At 42.6% G+C, this 27,202-nt stretch overlaps 1 protein-coding gene across 1 annotated transcript; it reads left to right on the top strand.

The window, feature by feature from the left end:
• The first annotated feature begins 243 nt into the window (after positions 1 to 243).
• Positions 244 to 21,274, top strand: FERMT1 (FERM domain containing kindlin 1). The gene is made up of 15 exons (XM_064146100.1): positions 244 to 542; positions 4,327 to 4,498; positions 5,412 to 5,645; positions 7,121 to 7,267; positions 7,840 to 8,053; positions 9,047 to 9,149; positions 10,698 to 10,805; positions 11,700 to 11,831; positions 11,977 to 12,026; positions 14,389 to 14,513; positions 15,752 to 15,858; positions 16,587 to 16,808; positions 17,453 to 17,577; positions 19,422 to 19,563; positions 20,831 to 21,274. Exons 2-15 carry the CDS (start codon positions 4,348 to 4,350, stop codon positions 21,002 to 21,004), a joined length of 2,034 nt encoding a protein of 677 aa, XP_064002170.1. The 5' UTR covers positions 244 to 542; positions 4,327 to 4,347; the 3' UTR covers positions 21,005 to 21,274.
• Positions 21,275 to 27,202: the final 5,928 nt, after the last annotated feature.

Here is a 27,202-nt window from a genome sequence, read left to right as displayed (position 1 = left end):
ACTTATAAACCGTATTTGTGGTGTCTTTGCACCAGTTCTCTCTTCCTGAAAGGGAGAGATGGAAGCACTTCAGATAAAGCTTTGCCACTGCTTGCTCTTGGGGGGCAGCTCTCGACTGCCCCTGGCAGCCTTCGTTCGTGGCCCAGCCATCCCCGCCACAACGAGCTTCTGCGCACTGCTCTTCGCCACTTGCTCCGCCGCCAGCTACGCGGTGGCCGTGGTGAGCAAACACTTCTAGCAAGTTAGAAGCCCAGGCGCCTTGCAGAGCGGGCCGAGCGGCCGGGGCCTAGGAGCCTCCTGCCCTCAACCTTCGCCTCCAACTGCCGCCGCCGGGGCGGGCAGGGCAGCGCTCCCCGCCAAGCAGAGCTGGGCGGAGGCCGGGGAAGGGCCGCCTACCTCCGGGGTGCTGGCGGTAGGGCCGGCCGGGGCAGCTCCTCCTTTGCCTTCCCTTCTCCTTCCCGCCTCTCAGACGCCAGGTGGAAGCAAAGGGAACAGGAGCCGGTCGAGGAGGCGAAAGACAGCGAAGCCACCTGAGACCGCATGTGAGTGGGCGAGCGAGGGTGGGGAAGAGCTGTTGGCTGGCGGCGGGAAGCGCGGAGCTGGCCGGGAGCCGGTGTGTCCCCGGCCCGGCGCGGCGCCCGCATACAGCGGCAGCCTGCGTGTGGGGACCCGCGGAGGGGCCGGAGGAGGAATGCCGAGAAACCGGGCTGTTAACGTTGTTTGTTTTGTACTTATTATCGAGCGCTCTCGGGAAGCCACTTCCCCGGGGCCACGCCAGCAGCGGCAGCTTGGCACTTCCTCAAACTGCCGCTCTGCTCTCGGAGCCGTGAGGCGTGCGTGCGCCCTGGCCTCGCTGCACCTCCGAGGGGTGCCAGGCGCTACCTGGCTTAGAAACAGGGCAACGTTACACTCCAGTTTCCCCTCCTTTACCTTAAAGCGGATCTGTGCCAGCTCTAGCACGACTAACAGCCTCGTGTCATTCCACACAAAATTTGAAGTTTGGGGTTGTTAAGAGCTAACATTTCTGGAGAACTAAATCTGTAGAGTAGTTGTAGCTTTTTATAGCTCTATTGGTGTAAATGCTCTGCATAAATACTGACTGGAGTCAGAAGTAGCCTCAGGACATGTTCCTGGCCGGTTTTGATCTCCCTGTGCCAGGCCATACAGCTGCAGCCCGCAGGGTGTGAAGAAATTGGGGAGCGTCCCCAGAGCACATCCACGCCTGACCTGAAAGTTTTATGCCCTGGAGCATGCTCAGCCTGTCCTGGCAGTCTGGGGGGGGGTTAGGTGTTCATATGTAATAATTAGTTATCCTGCTTGCTTGGCTTGCTTCTTGATGCTGCATGCTCTGCTATTGCTGGGGTTTGTGTTTTCCTATCGCACTCAAACCTCCCGGTTTGTAGAGGAGGTGGGGAAGGCAGCAGCTTCAGGGACTGTTGGAGTGCCAGGATTTGCTGTACTGAGGTCATGGTTTTCGTTTTCCAAGCCAGCATGAATGAAAGTGCTTCACCCACCCCTTGGGCTGCTCATTTTAGCCTGTGTCAGCACAAGCATTTGTATGCAGAATTAGACTGGGAAGTTTTAAAAATCCAGATCAGCTCCCAAATATTTTTTGCTGGCACAATGGGGCAGGTGGGACTACTGCCACATTTCCTCCGCCACACTTCATACCTGTGCTCCCGAAATGACATGACGTTGTTCTCATGCTTAGGCCAGCTTAGGTTTGTTTTAAAAGCTGTTACTGATCCTAGGGACTGTGTCTGGTAGTACTTTGACTTTTCTAAAGTCAGGATCTTTGTTTTGCTATGAATATAGTGAAACAATACCTGTTCTCTACACTTCGTGCTGAAAGCCTCACCTGCACAGGAGACCATCTCAGGAGCTATGTCTTGGATATGGCTTTCAGGAGGCATAGACCTTCACTGGGTACCCCCTGGTCTAATACATACCTAACCTAATAAATCCATATGGCACAAGCAGCACAAACTCACAAATCCCACTTCTATCCCAGAGGCAGGACAGCCATCGTGTTTTCCAGTGTCCAACACAGTGTCTTTAGTTACCAAGGCAAAACAAGTGAATATCTTTGACTAGGGGCCATACTGCTGGAGAAGAAGTCCATGGAGAAAGACCTTGGAGACCTACCAGACAGCCAGTTATCCATGGGACAGCAATGTGCCCTTGTGGCATCCTGTAGTGCATTAAGAAAAGTGCCCAGCAGGCCTAGAGAGGTTCTCCTCTTCCTCTACTCTAAAACACCTGGAAGACCATGCCTGGAATACTGTGTTCAGTTATGGGCTGCCCAATTCAAGAGAGACAGGGACCTGCTGAAGACAGTCCAATGGAGAGCTGTGAGGATGGCTGCGGGACTTGAACATTTCTCCTCTGAAGAAAGACTGAGAGAACTGGGGCTGTGTAGTCTTGAGAAGGATGTGAGGGAAGCTCTTATCATTGTCTACAAATATCTGAGGGATGAGTCTCAAGATGTAGGTACCAATTTCTTTTTGGTGGTGCCAAGGCAAGGAGGAAGTGGTACAAGCTAGAACACAGGAGGTCCCCCTTCAGCACAAGGAGACACTTCTTTACAGTGAGGGTGGCAGAGCACTGGAACGGGCTGCCCAGAGGGATTTTGGAGTCTCCTTCTCTGGAGACTTGAAACCCATCTGAAGGCATTCTTGTGTGGCCTGCTTTAGGTGATCCTGCTTGGGGGGGGGGGCAGGGTTGGACCCAAAGATCTCTAGAGGTCTGGTCCAACCCCTAACATTATGTGTGTGAATCTTGGGTATCAACCCTTGTTGGTTCAGCAACTGTTAGTGTGAAGGTGTAGGCTGAGCATCTGTTAAGAAACGTGAAGAACACCTGAAAATCTGGGAAATACTAAGCTGTGATGAGCTGGCTGTTGAGATGAAAGAGCCTCCTTGCACCTCTGGAAGGAGACCTCAGAATGAATGTTGAACAGGGATTTGCCCTTAAGGACCTTCTTTTGGCACTAAAAAAACCCTCTTTTATTATGTAAATACTATTTAGATAATAGTATTTAGGTAATATTAGTATTATAAACTGAGTAAATAGGTGAGTTGAAATTTTCACATTGATTCTAGACATGCTATATTTAACATATAGGTTAAAATATTACATTAGTGTAACCTAGGCTAGAATGATGCCCTGTTGTCCTGCAGTCAGTCTTAGAAAAGTTCATTCCTTCTCTCCTTCCTCACCTGTGACAACTGTCATTGAGTTTTCTGGCTTTGACCAAACTTTTAGGCTGTTTTAAACTGCCAAATATTCTCTAAAGATCTGTAAGTTGCTACATCCCCTATAGCCTTCTTTGTAAACAACTCCTAGATATTTTTTTATGTTAGAAGCAGTCTGTGTACAGCATTTTTAACAGAAGAGTCTTCTGTGACTTCATTTTTCAGACACTGGTGAGCTCTGCAATAAATGCACTTTACTGCTTAGGCTTCAGCTGCAAAGACATGTTTCTTAGGATTCAGTTTGACAGGATGCTGAGTGCTAATCTGGTATCTTCTCCCACTGGTTAAATATCACAAATCCTTTTTGTTGCATCAGTCACCTTGCACCTACAAGCTCTTTTTTCAGAAATTATCATCTATGGATGATAACCAGAGCTGCTATTTTGAGCATTTTCTCAAGTTTGGTTTGACATGATTACTCTTTACCTGTCCTGCCAGGGAGGAGCCTGGTGGGCCCTCAGGTGATCCACCCTGCTAAGACAGGATACCAAAGCCTCTATGCAAGCAGACCATAAGCAGAAACTGCATTATTTGCCAGGATATTGCTGACAAAGAGCCAGTAGTTTTTTGTCACCCCTCACATCTACTTGGGTAGATAAAGCTACTGTCTGGGACCCACGAGATCAAACTGGCTGAACTGCAAATGTAAACTTCCATCTGCAGTGAAAATTACAGCTTCAAGTGTATAAGGCAATGGAACTCCTTTGTTCACTGGACTGATTGCCAAAACGGATCCTACTCACAGCTGCGGGCTTCACTGGCCAGTTAACTTGTATAGTGGGGAAACCCAGGTAAAACTGGGCTATCTCTCCCCAGCTGGGGGTGGGGGAGGGGTGAGTGGTGTGTGTGAAATCAGAATAAACCCAAAAAATCCCACGGGCCTACCTTGCAAGAGTAATCAAAAGAGCAGAGTCTAGCTCAGAGGTAAGAAAGTAACACATCTGAAGTTCCAGTTAAGGCCACTGTGAGCTCTTGGCAACACGGAAGTGGTTTGAGTCTGTGGAGAAACACATTCGTCTCAGAGGGTGGCTGTGAAATACCCTGTTTGGTTTTTAACTTTGTTTTTGTACAGCTTTATATAGACCTTTCCAAAATGACTTCCTCAAGCGAGTATGGGTCTCACTCGTGGGAGCTCTTGGTCACAGTTGATCATCAGCAAGAAGAGGTACAAAAGGAATTTCTACTACGGGTCACAGGCGACCTTCATGTTGGAGGACTGATGCTGAAATTAGTAGAACAAATCAGTGAGTAAAGACCTGATTAATTTACACAGCGTTGTTTAATAAATACATAAAGCTTCTACAAAGAGAGGCTTTGGTGTGTTTTGAAATGGCACTGCCTCACTTCCTGACAGTACACTGAGTGTTGCAGACTCGGGGCTTTCATGTGGCCAGAACCCTCCCATCTATGACTAAAACTCTGTATACTATCACAGTGCTAACAGAGCTTTGCTTTGGTTTTGTCTTCCAATTAGACAAATATAATTGGATCAGAGTAACTACTCAACTCCCTTCCCAGACTGACTTTATAGGTGGTTAGTTTGAGGGGTGATAACAGTAGCAGATACTCTATTTATCCACCTGTAGCAAGCAGACAAACAGGGTTAGTTCTTACACAGGCAGTTCAGAAGTTTCTTTAAGTCAAAGCTGGCAGAGCCTCTCAAAATAACCAGCTGTACTTAGAGGCTTCAGAATGATAGACACAGACAAGCTACTATGGTAGCTGATTATTATATCAATGCCACAGGGTTTTTATATTCTTCAAATAATTTTGTTTTGCCTGGAATTCTTAAATCTTGAAGTATCCAGTCACCATCTTCACACAGAAAGGAACTAGTCTGTTAGATTAGACTTGCCAAGTGGAAACACCACGAGCTCAGCATTTCTGCATTTCTCTAAAAAGACAAGATTTGAGAGGGGGAAAGGAAAAAAACCTCCTTGAAACTTTGTAGTATTCTTTTTCCATAACTGGACTCAAAGTTAGTTTCCAGTAACTGACACAAGTATTCAGCAAATGGGGTCTAGGTCTCAGGAACTGCAGTTGCCCCTTCAGTGTAAATGGATTCTCCTCTTTGAAGAGCACTGTTTCCAACCTAAGTTTTTTTGTTTATTTGTTCTGTAGTTTTTTTTTTTTTAATTCTATTTTGTATCTTTGTAGAAATATCACAAGACTGGTCAGACTATGCTTTTTGGTGGGAGCAAAAAAACTGTTGGCTCCTGAAAACTCACTGGACGCTCGACAAATGTGGTGTGCAGGCAGATGCTAAGCTGCTCTTTACTACCCAGCACAAAATGCTGCGGCTTCGCTTGCCAAACATGAAAACTGTGAGACTGAAAGTCAGCTTCTCTTCCATGGTATTCAAAGCTGTCAGCGACATCTGCAAAATTCTCAGTAAGTAAAGCTAAGTACCCTCTGGCAACTAAGTCAGAGACTTTGTTTTGGTGTGAAGTCCTTACGACACTGCTTAGCTCAAGGAGAAATTTGACTTAAGATGAAAAGACAATTTTTTTTAACTCATATCCAGTGCATGTCAGTGGTTCGCAGTCTTTGTGACTGATACAGTGTCAGAAATTTGTCCCATGAGCTGCAGGAGTACTGGATAATACAAAGGGCTGTTGATGGTGGTGTAGGAATCCCTGTCCTACTTGAGCGGGACTCAGTCCTGCTTGTTGTATGCCATCGACTAAGAACTTGATCTTAACCAATCGCCTTCACTGCTTGCTACCATAGGCAGTTTTACTGGTGTCAACTGATTAATTACCTATTTTCACTAGCATTCATGGTACTTAACTCAGTGTATTGGTTGTGTGTATTCACTTCAGAAAGAGCATGTTTTTAATGCTCAGAGCTTTTTATATGCCCAAACCTCTTCAGGTCAAGGTATACCCAACTACCCCACACAAGCCCATCAGTCTCCCAAGCCTCCAACCTTTCCAGTAATGGAGCACCTCCAAGTAGAGATGAGGTTTTGGAGCATGCCAGACCTGTGTGCCTGTTATCAACAAGAATAAGTCTGCAAATAATCTTCAGAATATGTTAGTTTTTCAGTAAAACAGGGATTAAAATCCTGATTTTAAATCAGATCTTCAAAGCTTAGCCCATTAACATTCATTTTCAGAATGAATTTACTACCTCATATTGACCACAGTGCATCTTTTAACTTTATCTAGCAGTGGATTGTGAAAGGTACACTATCTTTATTATACGTAACAGCTCAGCTAAAAGGATGCCATAGTTGTTCAACTGACATTTGCCCAAATTTATTTCTCCTCACATTTCCAGACTGAGTTAGTACAGGAATTCTGTAACATTTTCTATGAATGAATATTGTCAAAAATGTTTTTGTTCACCTCAGGATAAAAGGATTTTTAGAAACAAAGTGCCAGGTTTGCAACTGACAATCCATGTCTGATTAAGTAGTGCATTAGGGAGTAGTGTATAGCCAAGGCAGAACCTTGTGCATGAATCCAGTGACTAATAAAAGACATGAACTTCAAATACAGTGGTTCCAGTTCTGTTCCTCCTTATTCCTAAGTCAGACATTTCATTAAGGTTATTATGCTCAAAGATGACTGCGGAGCAAGCAGGGAGAAAGAGTTTTTCACTGGTGTTCTGAAATGCAGTTATGCTCACTATAAAAGCAGGCTTAAATCCTGCCAAAACTCATTCTCACTGCCCAGAGTCTCCAGCCTTGTTATTGACTTATTGGATTTTCCACAGTTATTGCTTTCAACCTGCTAAAAATAAAATTCACATTGCAGCATGGAGCTTCCTCAAATGCTATTAGCAACCATGGCCTTTTTTGGATATAATCTGCTAAGTTTCAAATGCTTCATTCTGCTTCACTTCCCAAATTGCCATTGTAGATATTAGGCGGTCGGAAGAACTCTCATTGTTGAAGCAATCAGAAGACACACTCAAAAAGAAAAAGAAAAAAGACAAGAACAGCAAAGAACCACTTACAGAAGATATTTTAAACCTGTGCAATTCTCCAGTGAGTTCTGGATTATCAGGTAATGAAAAATCAATATGATTTTGTTGTCATTGAAAATCCAAGAGAAGGAGAAATTCCTTGTCACACAGCTAAAACCAGGGAAAATAGTTTAATGGAGGATGGCAGTCAGACACAATAGGCCTGAAGTTAGTGGGTTCAAAAAAGTTAGTGGAATCTTCACTATAGCAGTATTTTTCTGTTGTCTTTTAAATTTTCTTCCTTTCCATTGATATGAGAAAGGCCATGCAGAAAACAGGTGATCAGCTATGGCCCTGCACACATCATGTGCTGCTGCTCTTTGAAAAGGTGAGACCACTCTTAAAATATTCAACAAGTTTGGAAAACTGCAAGGCAAATGAGAAATAAAGGCTTGAAACTGTTTCATACCTTCAGTATGAGAGATTCCAGAGAACAAGAGCACTTCTGTCCCTGGAGTCACTTCACCCATGAAAGGACAAGACCAGCTGTAAACAGCAGAGATAGGAGACTGCCTTAAAATAAAGGATCAATCTTTTACTATAGAAAGTGGTGGACTACCCAAGTTTGAGGGCAGCTTTTCCTGGAATTACACATTGCTCTCTTAACTTGCAGGAAGTCCAGGTTTGTACAGTAAAACCATGACACCTGTTTATGACCCAGTCAGTGGAACACCAGCTGCTTCTACAATTACTTGGTTCAGCGACAGTCCCTTGACTGAGCAAAACTGCAGCATCCTCGCCTTCAGTCAAACCAGCTGTTCTCCAGAAGCACTAGCAGAGATGTACCAGCCTCGGACTTTAGCTGACAAAGCCAAACTCAGCGCAGGGTAAGATGCCTCCTTGAGATCTTTGCTAGCTTGCTTAACAAGGGTAGCATTAATCCAGCTTTTCAAGTGTAAAGCAGAGTTTGAAAACAAGACCCTGATATATGGCTACATTGAGACTTAAAAACGTGCTTTGATCTAGGGCTTGCTTCAGAAATAGTTACTCTTTTCAATCTTCCTGCCTTACTCAACATTCTTGATGAAGCAGTTTTGTTTTACAGTGACAAATGATGTCATTGTGCAGGCTCTGGGCTAAATTATTTTGTTAGGTGAAGGAAAATCCAGTTTAGCACTGTGGGCACTGCTAAAGGACAGTCTGGATGAGAAACTCTAAAGGCTTTAAACAGGTAGTGGAAAATACATATGGATAAATTCAATAAAGCTCTAAGGCATTACAAATAGGTGACTTACTGAATGAAGCACAAGCAGACATTATGCACCACAGAGGAACACAGAGTACTGGGGGCTTTAGCGGTGCAGGTGTTTGAGAAGATTGTGTCTCTCACATTAAAATATGGATTATAATTTTTTGATCTGTGAAACATTTAACTGCAACTTTGACATTTTTGTTGGACTTTATTGGAGAAGTGCCTAGAATGATAAGACAGCAAATACTGAAATGAAAAGCAAGAGTTCCAAATATCACAGGTGCATTTTTGTCCTGAATTAAATGAACCTCACTTCTCTGGAGATCAAGAATGAAGTGTCTTACTGGCAAAGGTCACCCCACAACTAGTTACTACTCCATTTCTGGATTCTACTCCTGACGTTTTGAATAGTAATGAAGGGGAAAATAGGAATATTTTAGGTAATCTATTTATGCAATAAAATTTGGAAATCCCTATGAAAGTTGGACCTTCTGAAGTTACGATTTTCTCAGACTTGCAGGAATGAGAGCTGTTTGTTCCCACTTTTGTTTCACCATTACATTAGAGCTGTACAGGTGTGACAGGTTTTTCTGTACAGGTGAAATCTGTGGGTTGTTTTCTTCCACAGCTGGCTAGATTCCTCTCGATCGCTTATGGAACAAGGCATTCTGGAGGACGATCAACTTCTTTTACGCTTTAAATATTACACTTTCTTTGATTTGAATCCAAAGGTAAGAGCTTTGCTTTTATTGCTGCTCGTTGTTCGTCTGCTTTCATGTCAAAGAGCTATAGCACAAGGATACAGAATTTAAGCTAGGATTTGTTACAGGCCCTTCAGAGATCAAATTCATCTTCTTCCTCTCATCTAAGGCTGTGCATTTCCCCTCTAGACACTGAGTCACTGTTCTTCACCTGAAATATGATCTTAAGTATAAAGATGAGATCTGAGGAGCACCAGAAACAGTATCCGGATTCCCAGAGGCAATGGTTTATTTCATGCTTCTCTTTTAATGCGAAAAAATAAGGAAAAAACTAAACCAACCAATGTATCCCAAATGATGTGAAGATCTAAGTCCTATTTTTGAAGAGTCACTGCCCTTGTCTGAATATTGAGCTATTCTGGCCTGAAGTCCACAGAAGCGCTCAGGCACCTAAATTCATTTCAATGTGACTGCCTGATTTGGAACCTTTGGAAAAGTTCAGCAAAAGTGTTTAAGAATCATTTGAGAAGAAGCGTGAGTCTTCAGCACTTACTTAAATGCTCTCCTTGAGTTGCCTCTCATTTGCCTTTATTTCCACTAGAAGTCAGTTATGGTGCTTGTGTTCAGCCAGTGTTTCTGTGCCTTGGGTGATGCCTTCAGTGCAGTTAAAGCATGATTGTTGAGCAGTGTAAATCAAGAATTCAAATGTGAATTTTAAATTATTTGGCCTTTGTATTTGTATTTTCTGAAAGTTCTGTAAAAATCTTTCAGGGATCTCAGGGCATTTTCTAAGTTGAGGCAGCATGGTTTTGGGTGAAATATCATCCACTAAAACTCACCTACATGTCTCAACTTCAGCAGCCCAAACATTCCCCTTCTTTGCCCCAGCCAACCACGGAGCCATAGAATGAGACAGCCCAGAACAGCTTCAGGCAACTCAATAGTTCACCGCTGTTGAGAGTGGTCATGCTCTGTGGTTTACCCTCCCATCTCCTACCCTCCCATCACCTACCCTTCACCAGCTCTGGGGCTTGAATATTTCTGTGGGTCACTTCAGCTTACTAGCCAAGTAGATAATATGAAGCAATAACTATCCAAAAAATGGATAGTGAGTTAAAGCAGTTCACAGCAGGAACTGACAAATGTCAAGCCAGTGCAAAGATAGAGCTAAAACCAAAAATGTCAAGAGCAGAAGAGGGGGAGGTGAGGATGTTTCTGTCTTTTTATAGTAAGAAGCTGTTGAATGTCACATTCACAGCAGCCACATCACATTATTTTCACTTCTGCAGTGTGGTTTTACATTTTGATTAAGCCAGTCCAAGGCCTGCTACCACCACTTCATCTCCCCTTCTGATTCAGCCAAGAACTCCTGATTTATTTTCTGTTGCATCAGCAAGTTGCTGCAGCCCTACACACAATCACATGAGCTCGTACAAGAGAAGGAATGTACAGCAGGGCAGAGATGGGGGAGGAAGGAAGGAACCTTTATGGCTTCAGCCCAGCATTAGATGAGTTTTAACTGATTGCGAATCTCTACCTTGCTGGTCATTAATGACCACTGTTGTTCTCTTGCTACAGTACGATGCAGTGCGAATAAACCAAATCTATGAGCAAGCCCGCTGGGCCATCCTCCTAGAAGAAATTGACTGCACAGAGGAAGAAATGTTGATCTTCGCTGCACTGCAGGCACGTACTTGGTCCAAGTTGCAAAACCTGTTTCCTCAAGAGGCAGGCACAAGCTAAGACAAGAACAGGCTAGAGGCCAGGCCAGTAGCTCTTGATGGATCGGGGTCTACTCTTTGAGTGAGAAACAATACAGAGCATCCATCAACTAAGCCCACTACATTCAGTAGCAGCACGCACCATTATTCAAACTGACACATACAGTTATGAAATCATTTACTTATCTAAAGCAAACTGTACCCAGGATGTAACTGATACCAGCCTAATCTGAAGGGGATTATTATTAGGTGTTGCTTCCCATACCAAGTACCATCCTTTCACATATTTTTCTTGAGCATTTCTCTCATACATAAATATATATGCTCACCAAAATAAGCTATAGCCTGATGTGAAGAAAGGGATGTTATGGAGTACATAGAAATACAACATGACCTAGTGTGGGTTAGTTTCTGACCACAGATAACAAGGCAGAATGTTTATTAATAATGAATTCCTTCATTTTAAATGTAAATGGAGCTGCCAAGAAATGTATGGCCTGCCTCTACAGAACACCACAGAACCTTGCTGCCAGGTTTCCACCTGGTGTGAATGGCACTTTTAGCTGGCAGTGCTAGGGATATGAATGTAACAGAGTCAGTCTCGCAGAACAGGGAGAACTATACAGTGAAGGACTACAAACACTGGCTATTAAAATTGGAAGCTGTTATCAGTAATTTCTCTGGAGATCAGTGGAGATACCTGCTTCCCTGACAAACAAAAACCCAAACATGGTTCTGTGCTGCATTATTTTATGCAGTTGTCCAAGACTCAGGACGACCTAGTGATCTATTGTCATACACTGTGATAGTTTGTGGCTAATGGACATATCAACTCTTTGATATTGATGTTTTATTTTAGTATCACATAAGCAAGTTATCGGTATCATCAGAGGCGCAAGATTTCACCACTGAATCAGAAGTAGATGAAGTAGAAGCTGCGCTTTCTAATCTGGAAGTGACACTGGAAGGTGGAAACACAAGTAACATTTTGGTATGTCTTTTTGGATCCCAGAATGGCTTTCACTGTGTCAAACACATACACGATGATGAGCCTACCTGGTCCCTAATTGTTTAACAGAGTTAACAGACTATTACAAAGTCATTATACTAAAATTATTCCTAATTATTCCTGATAGGAGGACATCACAGACATCCCGAAACTTGCTGATAATCTCAGGCTAGTTAGGTGAGTTATTAAAACTAATAACAAAACACAAAAAAGAGATCTCTTGAGCTTTTCGTTCTAACCTAACAGCAGATCCTACAGTTAGAAATTAACAAATACACCAGATAGGTCTAACTAGCCTAACACCACCCTCTTCAAATCTTTCTCTCACTGCTTCTGAGCAAGATTCTCAGCAATTCTTTCTGGCTCTTGGGGTGCTGGGGTGCCTACACTTGTGCTTATTAAAAGACTGAGCTCTTTTCCTAGTATTTCCTAGTGGTCATCAATCATCTCTAAACAAAAAGCGCTACAGTTATGTTTTCAATTGCATTTCACTGTTTTCTGCCACTGAAACACTGGAAAAAACTTTCATTTCTTCCTCAGAAGAATTTCTGAAAGGAATCCTGGGGATTTATTTATTTCTTTTAAAAAAAAAGAAACCAACAAATAACCCCTTTCTAACCAAACACACCATCTTTTTTCCTAACATCAAAAGGAGTTCCTGTGATCCCACTGTAGTATTTTGTTTGATGAGTTATCTAAATAGTTGTGGCAACCTTAGGTCTGTAAACACCTTTTATCACAAAGCAGGTTTTGTGTTTTAGGAAGACAAAGATTTCTATTGCACAAATGTTTATCACATTCTTTCTATTGACAAACTGTATTTGCAGTCAGTGAGCTGAAAACTGCACCTGAAAATGTTTAACTGTTAGGAATGGTTAATTATTAACTTCCAATAGGTTTTTTATTTGACATTCAAATTACTAAGGTGGCTTAAGATGAAAGGGAATTTAAGCCTTTTAAGTTCTGTGAGTTACTCACCTCTAACAACAGATTGTTTATTTTTGCCCAGCAGTAGAGCAGATTGCTTTGAAAAGCATTCAGTGGTTATATCTCATCATTAAAAATTTCCTATATACATAATAAATCACTTACTAAACCTAAGACATTGTAGGAACTAGGGAAGGTGTACACCATTTCTTAAAGGAACAACATTTTGTTACTACAATTATTTGCTTAATTGTAAACCTGACTGCAAAGCTCTTCACAGCATGCTGTCAACTCTGGTCATACAGTGAACTTTTAGTCACATTTAGTCAAATGCATAGCACATTAGCACACTCGTAAGTGCTGCTTTCAGGTGAGTGACAGTATTGTGGAGAATTACAGCTTTTTCAAAACCAATGACAAGAAGCTTCCCAAAAACTTTTTCAGCAACTGTTTTTGATAAATAATTTTGTTAAACTAAAAGGAGTCCCTTTGTTTTCACTTTATTTTTTAAAACTATCTCTGCACTGAGAAATCAGATGCCAAAATGTTTGGCAGCTTTGAAAATCTATTTTTTAAATTTAAACCAAAAAAAAGTAGTAATTTTCTAGCAAGGATTCTAAACTAGGATTTCTAGAAAAGCTCTGAAGAAAGGAGACAGAGCATAATAAATCAATGTTCTCCAGCTAGCCATATACTCTTTGTACTATCATCTTAAATTTGAGATTTAACAGAGAGACTTTTTAACTTCATTGTTCACCTTTGTAGTAGTCTTGAAGCTCATTTCTCTATTAATAAATACCTATGTTTTTCTCTCTCCTGAAATATAATGAACCTAGGGTTTTATTTCCCTGCCCCTCCTGTGGCTTTGTTAGTGTATTCTCAGTGGAATTATTTATGACTTTTCATCTAACTTGAGAAGTGGGACTGACACAATCATTATGTTTGACCATTAATATCTATCAGTTTATTCTAAATTCATAAGCATATACTTTTAAATTTACTCTGTGAAAGAAATCAGTTAAAAGAAGTTAAGTTAAATAATTAAAACAGGATTATATCCATCTATGTATATGTGTGTGTAGCTGGAATAACACTGCCTTAGAGGGAGAAGATGATTTAACTATTACCTTTCCTTGGAGAGCTGGGGAGCTTCTATAAACCTAGTGAAAGGAACAGGAATTTGTTGCATTAGATACTGTTCAGATAAAGCCAAAAAAGATGGTCTCTATTCCTTTACAATATAATGAATACAAGTTACCTTTATGGGTGCAACTCTAATTAAGGAGCTATAGGAAACTGAAGCTAATTTTGGTGTGTGTGAACAAACTAGTGTGTTACGTTAGTGTTACTGAGTTCCTGTAAAAAGCAGAATTAGTCTTGTTAGAAGGGAATGGCTTTGATTAGCAGCGGCTTTGAGGAGTAAAAACAACATCCATACCCAGGGCAATTTGGGTGCAGTGTGGAATCCAAGTGTTTGCCACCCCTTTAACTGACACAAGTATGAGTAACTCAACTGAAGCCATCTGTGTGACCTCAAAGCAGTTTGAGATCCACAGTAATATTTGTAAGTGATGACAATTTGTACAATATAAAATGTGATTTTTTATTTTAGGCCCAGGAAGCTGTCACTCAAAGCTATCAAGCCATATTGGTTTGTCTTTAAAGACACTTCGATATCCTATTTTAAAAACAGGGAATCTGCACAGGGGGAGCCTATAGAGAAACTCAACCTAAAAGGTAGGAATGGAATTTTCCTGTCTTTCCTTTTGCTGTTGTGTTTGTGAACTGAGTAAATCAAGACAGCCCTGCAAGACTCAGGAAGGGAAGCACAGTAGCATTTAGTCTTGGCAGTTTTTCAGTTACTGAGACTCAGAGCAGGCAGCTCAAAACAAGGTTTTCTGGACCTGGCTTGTAAAATGCCAGGTATTGATGAATTCACTTAAAGACAAGTCAGAAAATGTTAATCAGTGTGACACTTTTATTTCCAAATATTTTTACTCTCATTTAAATGGTCCTACTCACCTCTGTCCTTGGCACGCTGGTAGTAGAGGCTGGTGACTGCGCAGCAAACAAGAATGACATAGGTTGCAACCTATATACTGCTCTGCAGGGATAGCTCCAAGACCTTCTCTGGGCCTTCCTTGTTTCATGTGTGGGGATTTCCACAACTGTGTCTGGAGGAGAAACCACAGGTGTACACACAGCAAACACCATCACCATATACAGCATCCATCTACATTTACTCCTGCAGGGACTTCATTAGTTCAGCATCAGGGAGCCAGTGATGTCCAGGATTCATCCTAGAAGAAACCTTTGACATAGAAAGAAGATTGAACCCTGTGAACAAATGGCTCTGCATACCAATCTGCATATCCTCAGTAGGTCAGATAAATTGCATGGTAAAACTAGCCAGAGGCACTGGAACCTCACAAACAGCCCACAGCCATGGTGCCTCTTAACAGGAAGGAGGTCTGTAGGCATCCACAAATCCAGATGAATACAGAAGGCCTGTAATAGCAACATTGACTTGAAGTACCAGATCCCAAGAGTTCTCTGGGATTCCAGAGAACTGGCCAGCTCTGCTGTATATGTCACTGATGTCTCATTATCAGTACTAAGCTGCTTCTGAAAATAGAATCCAGGCTTTCAATTCATTTACACTAAAATGTCTACCTCATCAGCTCCTCTCCATTTTAATTGAGTGTTTCCTAAGATCAGGCTGAGGTTTTGAGAGCACTTGCATCCTCGCTCTTCTGCATTGACTAACATGCCCTGAGCTCCATCACCCTGGCAAGCTAGACCAGGCAGTGAACTAGAATCAAAACCTCTCATTAGGCTTAAGCTTCAGAAGTCTTGGCCTTTGATCTCAAAGAAAATCAACCATTAGCCACTGTTCTTTAGTATTAATTAGCACTTAAAAGTTACTGATATAGCAGTTAAATAAATTAATTTCTTTCTAATGCTCTGTGATCTAGGATGTGAAGTTGTACCAGATGTGAACGTTGCAGCAAAGAAGTTTGGGATCAAATTACTGATTCCTGTTGCTGATGGCATGAATGAAGTATATTTAAGATGCGATAACGTGAGTAATAAGAACAGGGAAAGTTTGTATTCTAGATTGATTGGTAGAGTGCCCAGAAGGCCCACTGCCCTGTCTTAGAATTTGTACAGAAAATAAGGATGCTGCAGAGAGTTTATCTGTGTGTTTAGTAAAATACTTAGTAGTTGAGGAGACAAAAGGACAGTAATTCTGTCTTTAGCAGTAGTTCCCAGGTAAAGCCACTGCATAGAGGATACTGTGATACTGTGAGGACAAAAAAAAGAATAAACTTTTTTCAAAGTAAGAAGAGGTAATATAATATTTTGTTCTGAGGGTTTTTGGAGTACTGAGGTTTGGAGTCTGTTCTCTTCTGTTTTCTTAACTAGAACTTTTCCCATTCAGATGAGGGTAGTGTGATAAGGATCTGACATTCATTTTCCATTTCCATTTATTTATTTGCATTGGAACTTATCAATCCAAATCGTGAAAAAATGTTCATTAGGTGGAAAAAAGTCATGCAAGAAAATGTTTTAAATCTATTCTAAAGTACTGAACTTTGAAAATTTAATCCCTAACTATTCTGCAAAGGCAGCTCTGCAGGTGGAACTAGCCCAGTTAGGGAAGGACGATAGTACTGTGGCAGCTACATGTCCACACAAATTAAGTGGAACAACCCAGAGTGGTTTTATCACACAGTAAAACATGTGTGAGCAGCAGCCATCTTCAGAAACGTTTTGTCCAAAGCCATCAAACAGTTGTCTTTGTTGCAGGAGAATCAATATGCTCGGTGGATGGCTGCTTGTGTTTTAGCCTCAAAAGGCAAAACAATGGCCGACAGCTCTTATAATCCTGAGGTCAACAAGATCCTTTCATTTCTAAAGATGAAGAACTGGACCATGTCTTCCCAGGCTGTCTCTGATTCAGAAAGCATAGATATGAAGCCAGAATGCCTTGTCTCACTACGTTACACCAAAAAATTCAAGTCCAAGCAGGTATGCTGAGCATGGCTTGATGGTTGAGTATGAGTGGTTCCAATGATTGCTTAAAGGTGAGGCTGAACAGAGCATCATTTGAAAACCATGCAGCAGAATCATCTTGCAGTACTCATCTGCCTCTTCACAAGAGGCCTTTCCTTTACAGTGAGCACGGAGACACTTGGCACATCTTCCAAGCACTCCTACATCCACACCATCTCCCAAGTCATTCTCATCATGTTCTCCTCCTGATAATGCCATTCCTGAAAGTCTTCAGAGTAAGCAACCAAAGTTTTCAAGGACAGGAAGTTACTGTCTTGCATCTTGAACAACAGTGCTTTCGTGTCCTCTCGACTGGCATGCCTCTCCTTCTTAATTCCTTGCCTACTGCTTTTGCTGCCTACCCATTCTCAGGACACAGTCTCCAGAGCAGTACACTGGAGCTAGACCCAGTGAAGCACAAACCCAAACCTGAGTCCTTGCTGCACTGTTCTTCTCTTGTACCTCGGGTTCTGTCCCCAGGTGCCCTCTGTAGTGTATGAATGGTGATGACTAAGTGTCTGAACACAGCATCAGAGCTAATGATGTTTCATTTAGTGAAAGCAATTAGATTTTTGTTCTCCAGTCAACTGAAAACTTCCTCTCTTCCTGTTTTTTCCCAGTTGGTTGCTCGTATTCTGGAAGCCCATCAAAATGTATCCCAGATGACCCTAGTGGAAGCCAAGCTGCGTTTTATTCAAGCATGGCAGTCCCTTCCTGAGTTTGGCTTGTCCTACTACATTGTCAGGTAATCACAGTGTCACAGTGATATCAAGCTGCCTTAGTGCACTCATGCTCAGTGACTTGCAGGAAGTTCTTTCACTCCCTGTTGTGGAAACATTTTCTATTTTTTTTCCTCCACATACCTTTTTTAATTCTAGTAATTTCCAAACTGCTGAGGTTTTTTTTCTGTAGTAGTAGCACTCAGTGGCTCCATGGCTGGAGTGAGATACTCTTATTATGCCTGCCTTCATACAGACCTGTCAGGTTTTGCCTGAAGTAACATCTCACTAGGATTAATCCTTTATTGACATAAACTCACTAAAATGCAGAACATGCATGTCTTGGTGTTCTCAGGTTTGCAGTACTCTTGTTCATTCCAGCTCTTGCTCTGTGGATTGATCAGATTCTATAATCTGATTTTCGGATTTTGGATCAGATTTTATGATAAGATGCTTTTTGCTGCACATAGTTTCTTTGATATTTAAAGAAAACAGCAAACATGACCCCTTTCTTAGGTGGATTGGAAAGCACAGTCAGCACAAGAAAAGTCCTGTTGTGCTGACAGCAGTTTCCTTGGACACTTAACTTGAACATGTCAGGGTTCTGACCTGCATTATTTCTTCTTAACAAAGCACCAAAAAAATTAAAAGTAATAACACAGCCATACTTGGAGGTACCTTCCTTAGTTTGTGCTTTACATCTCTTCCAGGGCTACTTAGGAATCAGCAGCAGTATAAACCTGAACCATTCCTTGGCACAGAAGTGAGCTGACAAAGAGCAGCTCTTATCTGTAGTGTTGAATTCTCTGGTTTCCAAAACCCAGTAGCCTCATGTGAAACTACCAGGTCACATTGGTCCTTAGATGTTCCAGCTCCTGAGCCATACCTGGGAGTCATTTGAAAGCACACTGCTTGGCTGCAGGCAGAATTCTGCCTGGGACTCTTTTCCCAGTTGAGCAAAATACAAGTTCAGCCCTTAGAATCATAGAATCAACCAGGTTGGAAGACACCTCCGGGATCATCCAGTCCAACCTATCCCCCAGCCCTATCCTTGTCACTATTCAATTTACTAACACAGATAGGGATGTTTTACCCCATCTGTCACCCTGAATTCCATTAAACAAACAAAGCAAACCAACACCTACACTGAATTTTGTTGCATAAACAAAACAATACTGAAAACATTAACAGTAGGCAGATGAGATTTCTTCCAGCCTTCAGAATTAGAGGAAGTGTGTTTCTTTACCAGAGTAATCTTTCCCTAGCTATTCCCAACTCAGAAATTTCTGTCCCCTGGAGAGTTGTGATGCTTTCATCTTTGTTTTTCATCTCTAATCAAAAGAAAGTTGAAATACCTCAATATTTTTGTAATTTGATTCATACCCAGTAATATATGATATTGCTAACTATTGATTTTGGTAAGTTAATGGTGATGCAGGATATAAAATTGTAACTATACTTAATTATGTATATGACATATGGTTACATAAATACAATTTTGGTGGATACAACTAGAAGAACATCTTTCGACATCAGTAAAATAAAACAAGGAAAATTATTTGGGACATTTTTCCAGTAAAAATACAGTTAAATTCTTGTATTTTAGCAAAACATGTATTTCAGCAGAAAACAATCAACTGGAAACATTTTGGTCAGATCTACCTCCCTGATTATTTTCAATCATGTACCATGATTTGCCAGCATACGTTTTTATGCTTTATAACAAATACTGTTCTTTAAAGAAGGGCTTAAGATCTCCATAGTCCCAGGCCATTGTGACTTGCTGCACATGTTTTGCATTTTAGGGAACACTTGAAATGTTTTTCTTGCAAACCAGACATGCTCAAAGGTTTGTCATTGTTTTTTTCAGATTTAAGGGAAGCAAGAAGGATGATTTGCTTGGGGTGTCCTATAATAGGCTCATACGAATAGATATAGCCACAGGAGATCCTATCACTACGTGGAGGTTCTCCAACATGAAGCAGTGGAATGTGAACTGGGAAATACGCCAGGTAAAACTGGAATGGCTCTCTGCATTCAGTCATTGCACTTCAGAGACATCTTCTTTCAGGACATCTTCTTAAACCTCAGTGTAAAAAGATTTTGAATGTGTTGTGACATGTTATTAAATAATCTGTCTATATTTTTTCTTAATGGAGTCTGTAGTAAAAAATCAGAAACTAAAAGATCTTCAGTTTAAAAAGTTCCTACCAAGCTTATTCTTTGTAAGTGGCCCTTGATTTTGATGGGGTGAAAGACAGAGATGCAGTGATAAATTCCAACCACTATGTTTATGCTCTGTCACAATAAAAACGTAATTTTCACTCTGTATAGGCTACCTCATGCATCACACATGTCGTGACTCAGTCTTTATTAACTGAGGAGACAGGAAGTCAATTTGTCTTTCAAATCCCAAACTAAGATTGCAGAGCCAAAGTAGGAGCTCCTGTGTCAGTATGTGGTCCTCTGTGATTTATAGTAGGGTGCTTTGTACCCTGATGAAGGCTGCTCAGTAGGGTCAGCTGTTGCCCAGCAATCCACTGGAGAGTTTGGGTTCAAAAGCTTGTAAACCCAGCTCTGTAAATTCAGGGTGTCTGAGGTAGAACTAGCATGACCTGATGTAAATTCAAGCAGCCTGCTTTTTCTGGTTCCACCTGCAGGAGGCAGAAGAGATCAGGTACTATCCCTATTGCTCTCCTACAGAACTCCCTGTGTGAGAGCCTCTAGTGCTGGTAAAGCTGCTGGGTTTGTTTTAAATCCTTCTGATTTAAAAACAAAACAAAACAACAAAAAAAAAACCCAACACCCACAAGTTTTTTGTTTAAATGTATCCAGTTAGCAACTAAGCTCAGTTTGCTGGAATTTAGAACTGACAGTAGCTGCAAATCAAAACCTCTCTCTGAAAAGCAGATTTAAAGGCAGCAGGTAACAACGGACAGTATTTAACATTATTAAGTGTACAAAGAATTAGGAATGCCATTCTTGCTCTTTTCAGTGTTCATTTTATATGCCACTAGAAAAAAATGTAGTTAAAAGCATGGTTTTGTTGCCTTCCTACACAAGCAAAAATATTCTGACCACAAGAGGGCCCTGCCATAGCAGAAAACTATCAAGCAGCCAAATGCCCTCAGCATGCAGCAGACCTGGAAATCTTGGTTAGCAAAGGCAGGTGCTCCTTTATCTCAGTGTTTATGGCCCAGCTGTGCTCTCACACTTGCTCTTTTTTCCCCAGGTGCAGCTTCTTTCTGTCCCTGATTTTGCCATGTGTATTTTCTTTAGGTTGCAATCGAATTTGATCAGAATGTGTCCATCGCTTTCACATGTCTGAGCGCAGACTGCAAAATTATCCACGAGTACATTGGGGGCTACATCTTCTTGTCAACCCGTTCCAAAGACCAGAATGAAACACTGGATGAAGAGCTGTTCCATAAGTTAACTGGTGGTCAGGAATGAGGTGCAGTAAATTCTTTTCCTTCTGCCTGCTTCTCCCAGCAGCTAAGAAGAACAGAGGCTAAACAAAATCTCTGACTGCTGTTTGCTGAATCTTGTATATGTCAATCAATTTTGTCATACCACTGGACTATTTACAGTTGTTGTTAAACACTGAAGCCAAGGTCACCGGATACATCATCAACATTAGGAAAACTAAATTGTCTTTGCTTACCTTTTGTACAGCTAGGAGTTTTTAATAAAACCAGTGTTGAGCCGCTTGCCATTTTTTCATCTAGTATTTTTAATTGCAACAATCTGTTTAAGCATCCAGAACAAGTACTGAATATAACACACAGCACATTTTTTTTCTCTGTTACAACCATGCAACTCCCACTGCTAAAACTAGCCATTGCTAAAAAAGTCAGTATTTAACAGAACCAAAGCTGATCAAATACTCATTTTCAAGCTGCATGACTTGTCTAGCACTTACACCGGGAAAAAATACATTCCATTCGTGTTCTGAAGGCCAGCAGACTGAGTTATCACAACCCAAGTACTGATTACACATTGATCAAAAATGTAACACCCATGTCTACCTTCAGCCCCTAAGCAGTTCCCTTAAAGCCAAAGGACATACCAGACACCTAAACCAAAGCAAAAACTAGATTCAAAACGTCAGTCCTTTGAGGAACTTCATTAATTTCCAGGTTGAAAAAAATGCTTTAGATACTATTTAAAAATACTTGCTTGTTAAAAAGGCTTCTAAGTGTCACCTTTCTGCCCACATTACTCTCCTTCACAGTGACATTAAACTCTAAAACTAGTTTATGAGTTGAATTAGGAACTAAAATGCCTGTAGAAATTATCTTACTCATGTATGTAACGCCAAATGCAAAGAAATTACTCAGTGGTGCTGTCTTGAAAGAGCCTGGTGTGTGGAGTTTATATCATACCTAAAGCCTCCACCGAGGCTTTGCAGTCAGGATGATCATGTTTCAATTGGAATAGGCCTTTAAAAGATTGAGTCCAATCATTATCTAAGAGCCAGGCAGGGTGATAAAGCACATCCCTTAGCACCACATCTTTGTGTCTTTTAAACACCTCCAGGGATGGGGATTCAACTACCTCCCTGGGGAACCTACTCCAGTATCTGAGATCCCTTTTAGTGAAGTTTCTTTTAATATCCATTCTAAACCTCCTCTGGCACAACCTGAGGCCATTTCCTCTCGTTCAATCACTTGTTACCAGGGACAAGGGACCAACGCCTATCTCACTGCAACCTCTTTGAAGGGTGTAAAGAGGAACATGGTGTCCCCTCAGACTCATTTTCTCCAGATTAAACCACCCCGGTTCCCTCAGCCATATGACCTGTTCTTCAGACCAGCAGCTTCGTGACCCTTGTCTGGATCCACTGCAGAACCTCAATATCTTTGTTGTAGTGAGGACCAGGCAATGCTGACTACAGAGGGACAATTAATTCCCCGGTCTTGCTGGTCACACTATTTCTGATGCAGGTCAGGCTGCTCTTAGCCTTCTCAGCCACCTGGGCACACCGCTGGCTCATGTTATCCAGCTGTCAACGAACACTCCAAAGTCCTTCTCTACTGAGCAGCTCTCCAACCATTCTTTGTAAGGTCTATAGTGTTGCATGGGATTGTTGTGACCCAAGTGCAGGACCCAGCACTTGGCCTTGTTTAGTGTTACACCTGTCTAAATCCTTCTGTCGAGCCTTCCCACCCTCCAGCAGATCAGCAGTCTCTCCCAACTTAGCATCATCTGCAGACATACTGAGGGTGCACTGAACATTCTTGTCCATATCATTTATCAAGATATTAAAAAGAGCTGGCCCAAATGCTGAGCCATACTGATGACTGTGCCTGAATTAGAGCCCCTCATTTGGCAATGACCGACCCCTGAAAATTGTTTCTGGGGAAGCACAAACTGTGCTTGCCACTCTGAAAGCACAGCTTGTCACAAAACTGTTGCAAGGAAGCCCCGTAGTTACTACCCGTTGTCTAAACGATTTGTGCAGATGAAGAGAGACAGAGGAACTGTGAATGCAATTGTCATTACCAGTGTGGCATATGTACCTACTTGCAGTCCAAGCTGTCTGCACTGGGATTTCAGAGAAACTGCCTACTATTTGCATTTTTCTTCCTGCCCCTCCCTTAGTCTCACTCCATGTGTCACAGCCTGATGAGTAAAACCTCTTGCTGCTCTGTACACAGGAGTTCCAGCTCATCCTAGCTGGCTGTGAGCCCCTCTGTAATTTTAGCTTTAAGGGAATAGTCTCTTCCTTGCTCTTGTCCTCCATTGTTCCTTTAGATCACCAGCTGTCTCTCTCCTTTCTCCATTCCATTCACCCTGCAAAGCTCTTCTGTGATAGATAAGGAACAGGTAGGAAAAGAATCTGTTTTGATCCAGATGCTTTCAGAGCTGCATATGACTATGGCTCTACTTCTACAGTCATCCCCAGAAAGACCAGAGTAGGAAGGCACAATCCAGTGCACTCCTGTACCTCCATAATTCCGGGCTGGATATGGCCAGCAGCTACTGAGGAGGCCTGCACCATCCTCTTCTACCTGGCACCAGCACCAGCCCAACTCAGGAGCAGCCAGTCATAGCATCAAGTCATCTCTGATCCCACTCTACCTCACCCAGCATGTCCCTGCTAGATGCCAGAGTGTACCCTTAATGCCATGAGGTACCACACCCTCCTTACTCATGATGAGACTTGGCTTTCACTTGCTCATACCACCTGATTTACACATAGAGTAAAAGATCATGGGTTCAGTGATCTATAGTAACCAAGCTATTAATTGCTTGGTGCCAGATATGTGAGATGTTTTACAGAGAGAGTAAAAGCAGGACAAGGGCATCTGCCCTGAAATTTCGCAATGCAGAGACAAAATCCTGTCAGGAATGTTGTTTAGATAAAACCAAAAACCTTTAGGAAACTAATACCTCAGCCTAGCTGCAACCCTATTCTGTCCATCCTGGTTAATTACACCAAATCCAGGACAGGGTAAAACACTGCCAATGTCAGACTGCTGCTGTTTGTTCTTACTCATCACAAATTCCACAGGGGATTTCACCACTGCCTTCAGCATGTGTTACTGCAGCAGACAACACACACCCCATAGTTTTCAGAAACCTCAGGCTAAAATAACCCTGCCCATGCATTATGTCCCTGTTCTCTTTAGGAAAATGTCTTGCTCTGTGGCCTGGCCTGTAAAACACTTATTTGGCTGGATTTAAGTGTCATTCTCCAGATTTTTTTCAGGATATTTTCATTATTAACCATCACATGGATCATAGCCAGAGAGAAACATTCATCTCCTGAACTTTACAACCTGGTACCATCCTCGCCTTCTCCTGCTCTCTCCTTGCTCTGCTTATCTGGGTGTCACTAAGGAATGCAGGGCTCATCCCTAGCATTCCTGCAAGCAAAGGGGTTTTGTGCCGCACTTAATCAGCCTCGGGGAGGTGTATCTTGTTTCAGCTCTGTGTGCAACACCCATGTAAAAAGGCTGATGAAAATGCCTGCCTTTACAAATGTTCTCCCAGGTTGCCACTGAAACTTTTATAAAAGTAGAAGAATAATCTTAAGAAACACAGCCATGAGACTCACAAGGGGAAATCTCTGCCTGCTGCTAACAGATGAGTTCAAGGAAAAGGGTAAGAAAGGGCTGCTGTCTGCCCTGGGAAACCTTCAACAACACCTGGGCAGCTGTTTTGAGTAGTACCTCAGCAGTAATACTGCAGGTAATTACAGTTTGCAGCTAGGCAAAGAGCTAAGAAAATAGGACATTTGCCTCAAAACCTCGGAATCTAAAAAGCAGAGACAAAGGTGGAAAAAAAAAAAAAAAAAAAAAAAGTTCAGTTTCCAAGCATGGTCTGCTTCTTTTGAGTGGTTATTTTAGCAGTGAGAAATCAAATGACTCTGGGTCTACCTCCCTTCCACCTTCACTGAAATGAGTGGCCCACTTGGCTGGCCACTCCACAAGGCTGCTTGTCTTAACCTCCAAAATGAAGTCGTGAGACCCCAGCTGGAGTACTGCATACAGTTCTGGAGCCCCCAACACAAGGACATCGAACTGTTGGAGCAAGTCCAGAAGAGGGTCACAAAGATGATCAGAGGGCTGGAGCACCGCTGCTATGAGGACAGGTGACAAAAGTTGGGGGTCTTCAGCCTGGAGAAGGTTTCGAGGAGACCTTGTAGTAGCCTTCCAGTATCTGAAGGGGGCCTACAAAAAGGCTGGGGAGGGACTATTTACAAGGTCTTGTAATGACAAGATGAGGGGTAATGGGTTTAAACTGGAAGAGGGGAGATTCAACTAGATGTTAGGAAGAAGTTCTTTACCATGAGGGTGGTGAGACACTGGAACAGGTTGCCCAGGGAGGTTGTGGATGCTCCCTCCCTGGAGGTGTTCAGGGCTAGACTGGATGAGGCTTTGAGTGACCTGTTCTGGTGGGAAGTGTCCCTATCTATGGCAGGGGATTGGAACTGGATGATCTTTGAGGTCCCTTACAACCTAAACCATTCTATGTTTCTAAGTCAGTAAAGATGCACACATTAGATGTATGGCAGCATTTGGCTCTCCAGGTTTCACAGAATAGATTTTTAAGAGCTTAAAAGTACTACAATACCCAATGCAAAGTCACTCTCTGTAAACGCTGAGCTAGCAGCAGAAAATACAAGTACTTAACAGCCCAAGGAAAGCGAGGCCAGCCCCCTGCTCCTTGGCTTCTCAAAGAGAAGCCTTGCAGCCAGCAGGTGTGCAGATCCGGGGGGAAGGCAGGGTTTCCACCACCCTGGCACGGGCTGGACCTTCCTATTATACCAAATTCTTCAGATTTTTCTAACCTACTCTGATCTGCCCTTTGAACCTAAGAAAGCACAGCTCTCTGAAGGTACCTGTTAGTGAACACGCTGACTGAAGTGCAGGCCTGTGAGCTGCTACACCAGGGTTCATCTGGGGGATTAGCCCTAATTTAGGAAACTATTTGTCTTGTCTTAGAGTCATTCCACATGGGAACAATATGTACACCTCCCCAGCCTCCAAGGGAACTGCAATGGCTCCAGAGAGTCCTACTAAAAGACCATATCTTGTTCTGTGGATGTTCTGGTGTTTTTCAAGGCTCTCTCCCCATGCAGATAATGAATGACATGGTCAATAGATAAGGTCTGCACACATGCAGACACAAAGTTTTTGAGAAAGCAAGACCTTTGTCTGCACTTTAGCACCAAAGCAGACAGGTCTGTGCTGCCTTTTGTTATGGAACTATTTTGCCGTCTTGACAAATTAAAAACACCGACTACTGTTCTCCCTGGAAATTTTGATCATTAATTGTCTTACAGTAGCAATTGAACATCCATCTCTTTGCTATTACTTTGGACCAGTCACTATCAATTCACCCCTTTCCAGTTCCTGGCTTTACCCTCAGCCTTTGGCCAGCCTATTTATTATCTGAACGGTGGGAACGCTGAGAAACCCAGCTCAGGGCAGATCCCTTGGAGGCAGATGTTTCGGATTGTCAGCAAAAGGAGGAGAGAAGGCGCAGGAAGGGAGTTCTTCCAAGCCACGCTGTATGGCTGATGCAGAACAGCCCACGCACAGCAGGACCAGGAGAGGCCCTCCAAATCCATCATGCGCAGCCTGAAATGCCACAGGTCCTCGCTGTCGGCAGAGAGAATTCCTCTCTGCAGCACTAGCAGGTGAGAGCTTTGCTTTGGACACTTCCAAGAGTCTTAGAAAAGTCATTTAACCTGTATGAACACTTCCAGAACTCAGTCTGAAGAGTCTTAGAAGAGAACTATAAATACTTGAAGCCTTTTATTGGCGCCCGGGAAGCCACCAAATCCCATGCCGGCACAAAGAGCCTTAGCTTTACATCAGCTAAGAAACACAATGATTCCTCTCCCTTCCCCCCTGTCAGAGGAGGACCAGAAAGCTGGTCCTATAGACAAAGATCTTTTCCCTCTATCCCCCCCCCCCCCCCCCCCCCCTTAAACAAAGACAGAGAGCAGCCCTGCCCGAGTGTTGGGAAATAAGAGCCCTCCCACCCACCTCCTGCTAGGGCCAAGGGAGCGGGAAAGCTGCCGGGAGCCACCCCCTCTCTAGGCGGGAGAAAGCTGGATGCGGGGGAGCAAGCCTGGAACAAAACCTCGCCTGCGCTTGTGAGCAGCGCCACAGCCAGGGCAAGCCGGGAGGAGAG

The sequence above is a fragment of the Pogoniulus pusillus genome, chromosome 7, assembly GCF_015220805.1.
Source record: "Pogoniulus pusillus isolate bPogPus1 chromosome 7, bPogPus1.pri, whole genome shotgun sequence".
NCBI classification, from domain to species: Eukaryota; Metazoa; Chordata; class Aves; order Piciformes; family Lybiidae; genus Pogoniulus; species Pogoniulus pusillus.
Note: the sequence above shows the minus strand (reverse complement) of the source record. Positions and strands in the feature narration are given on the sequence as shown.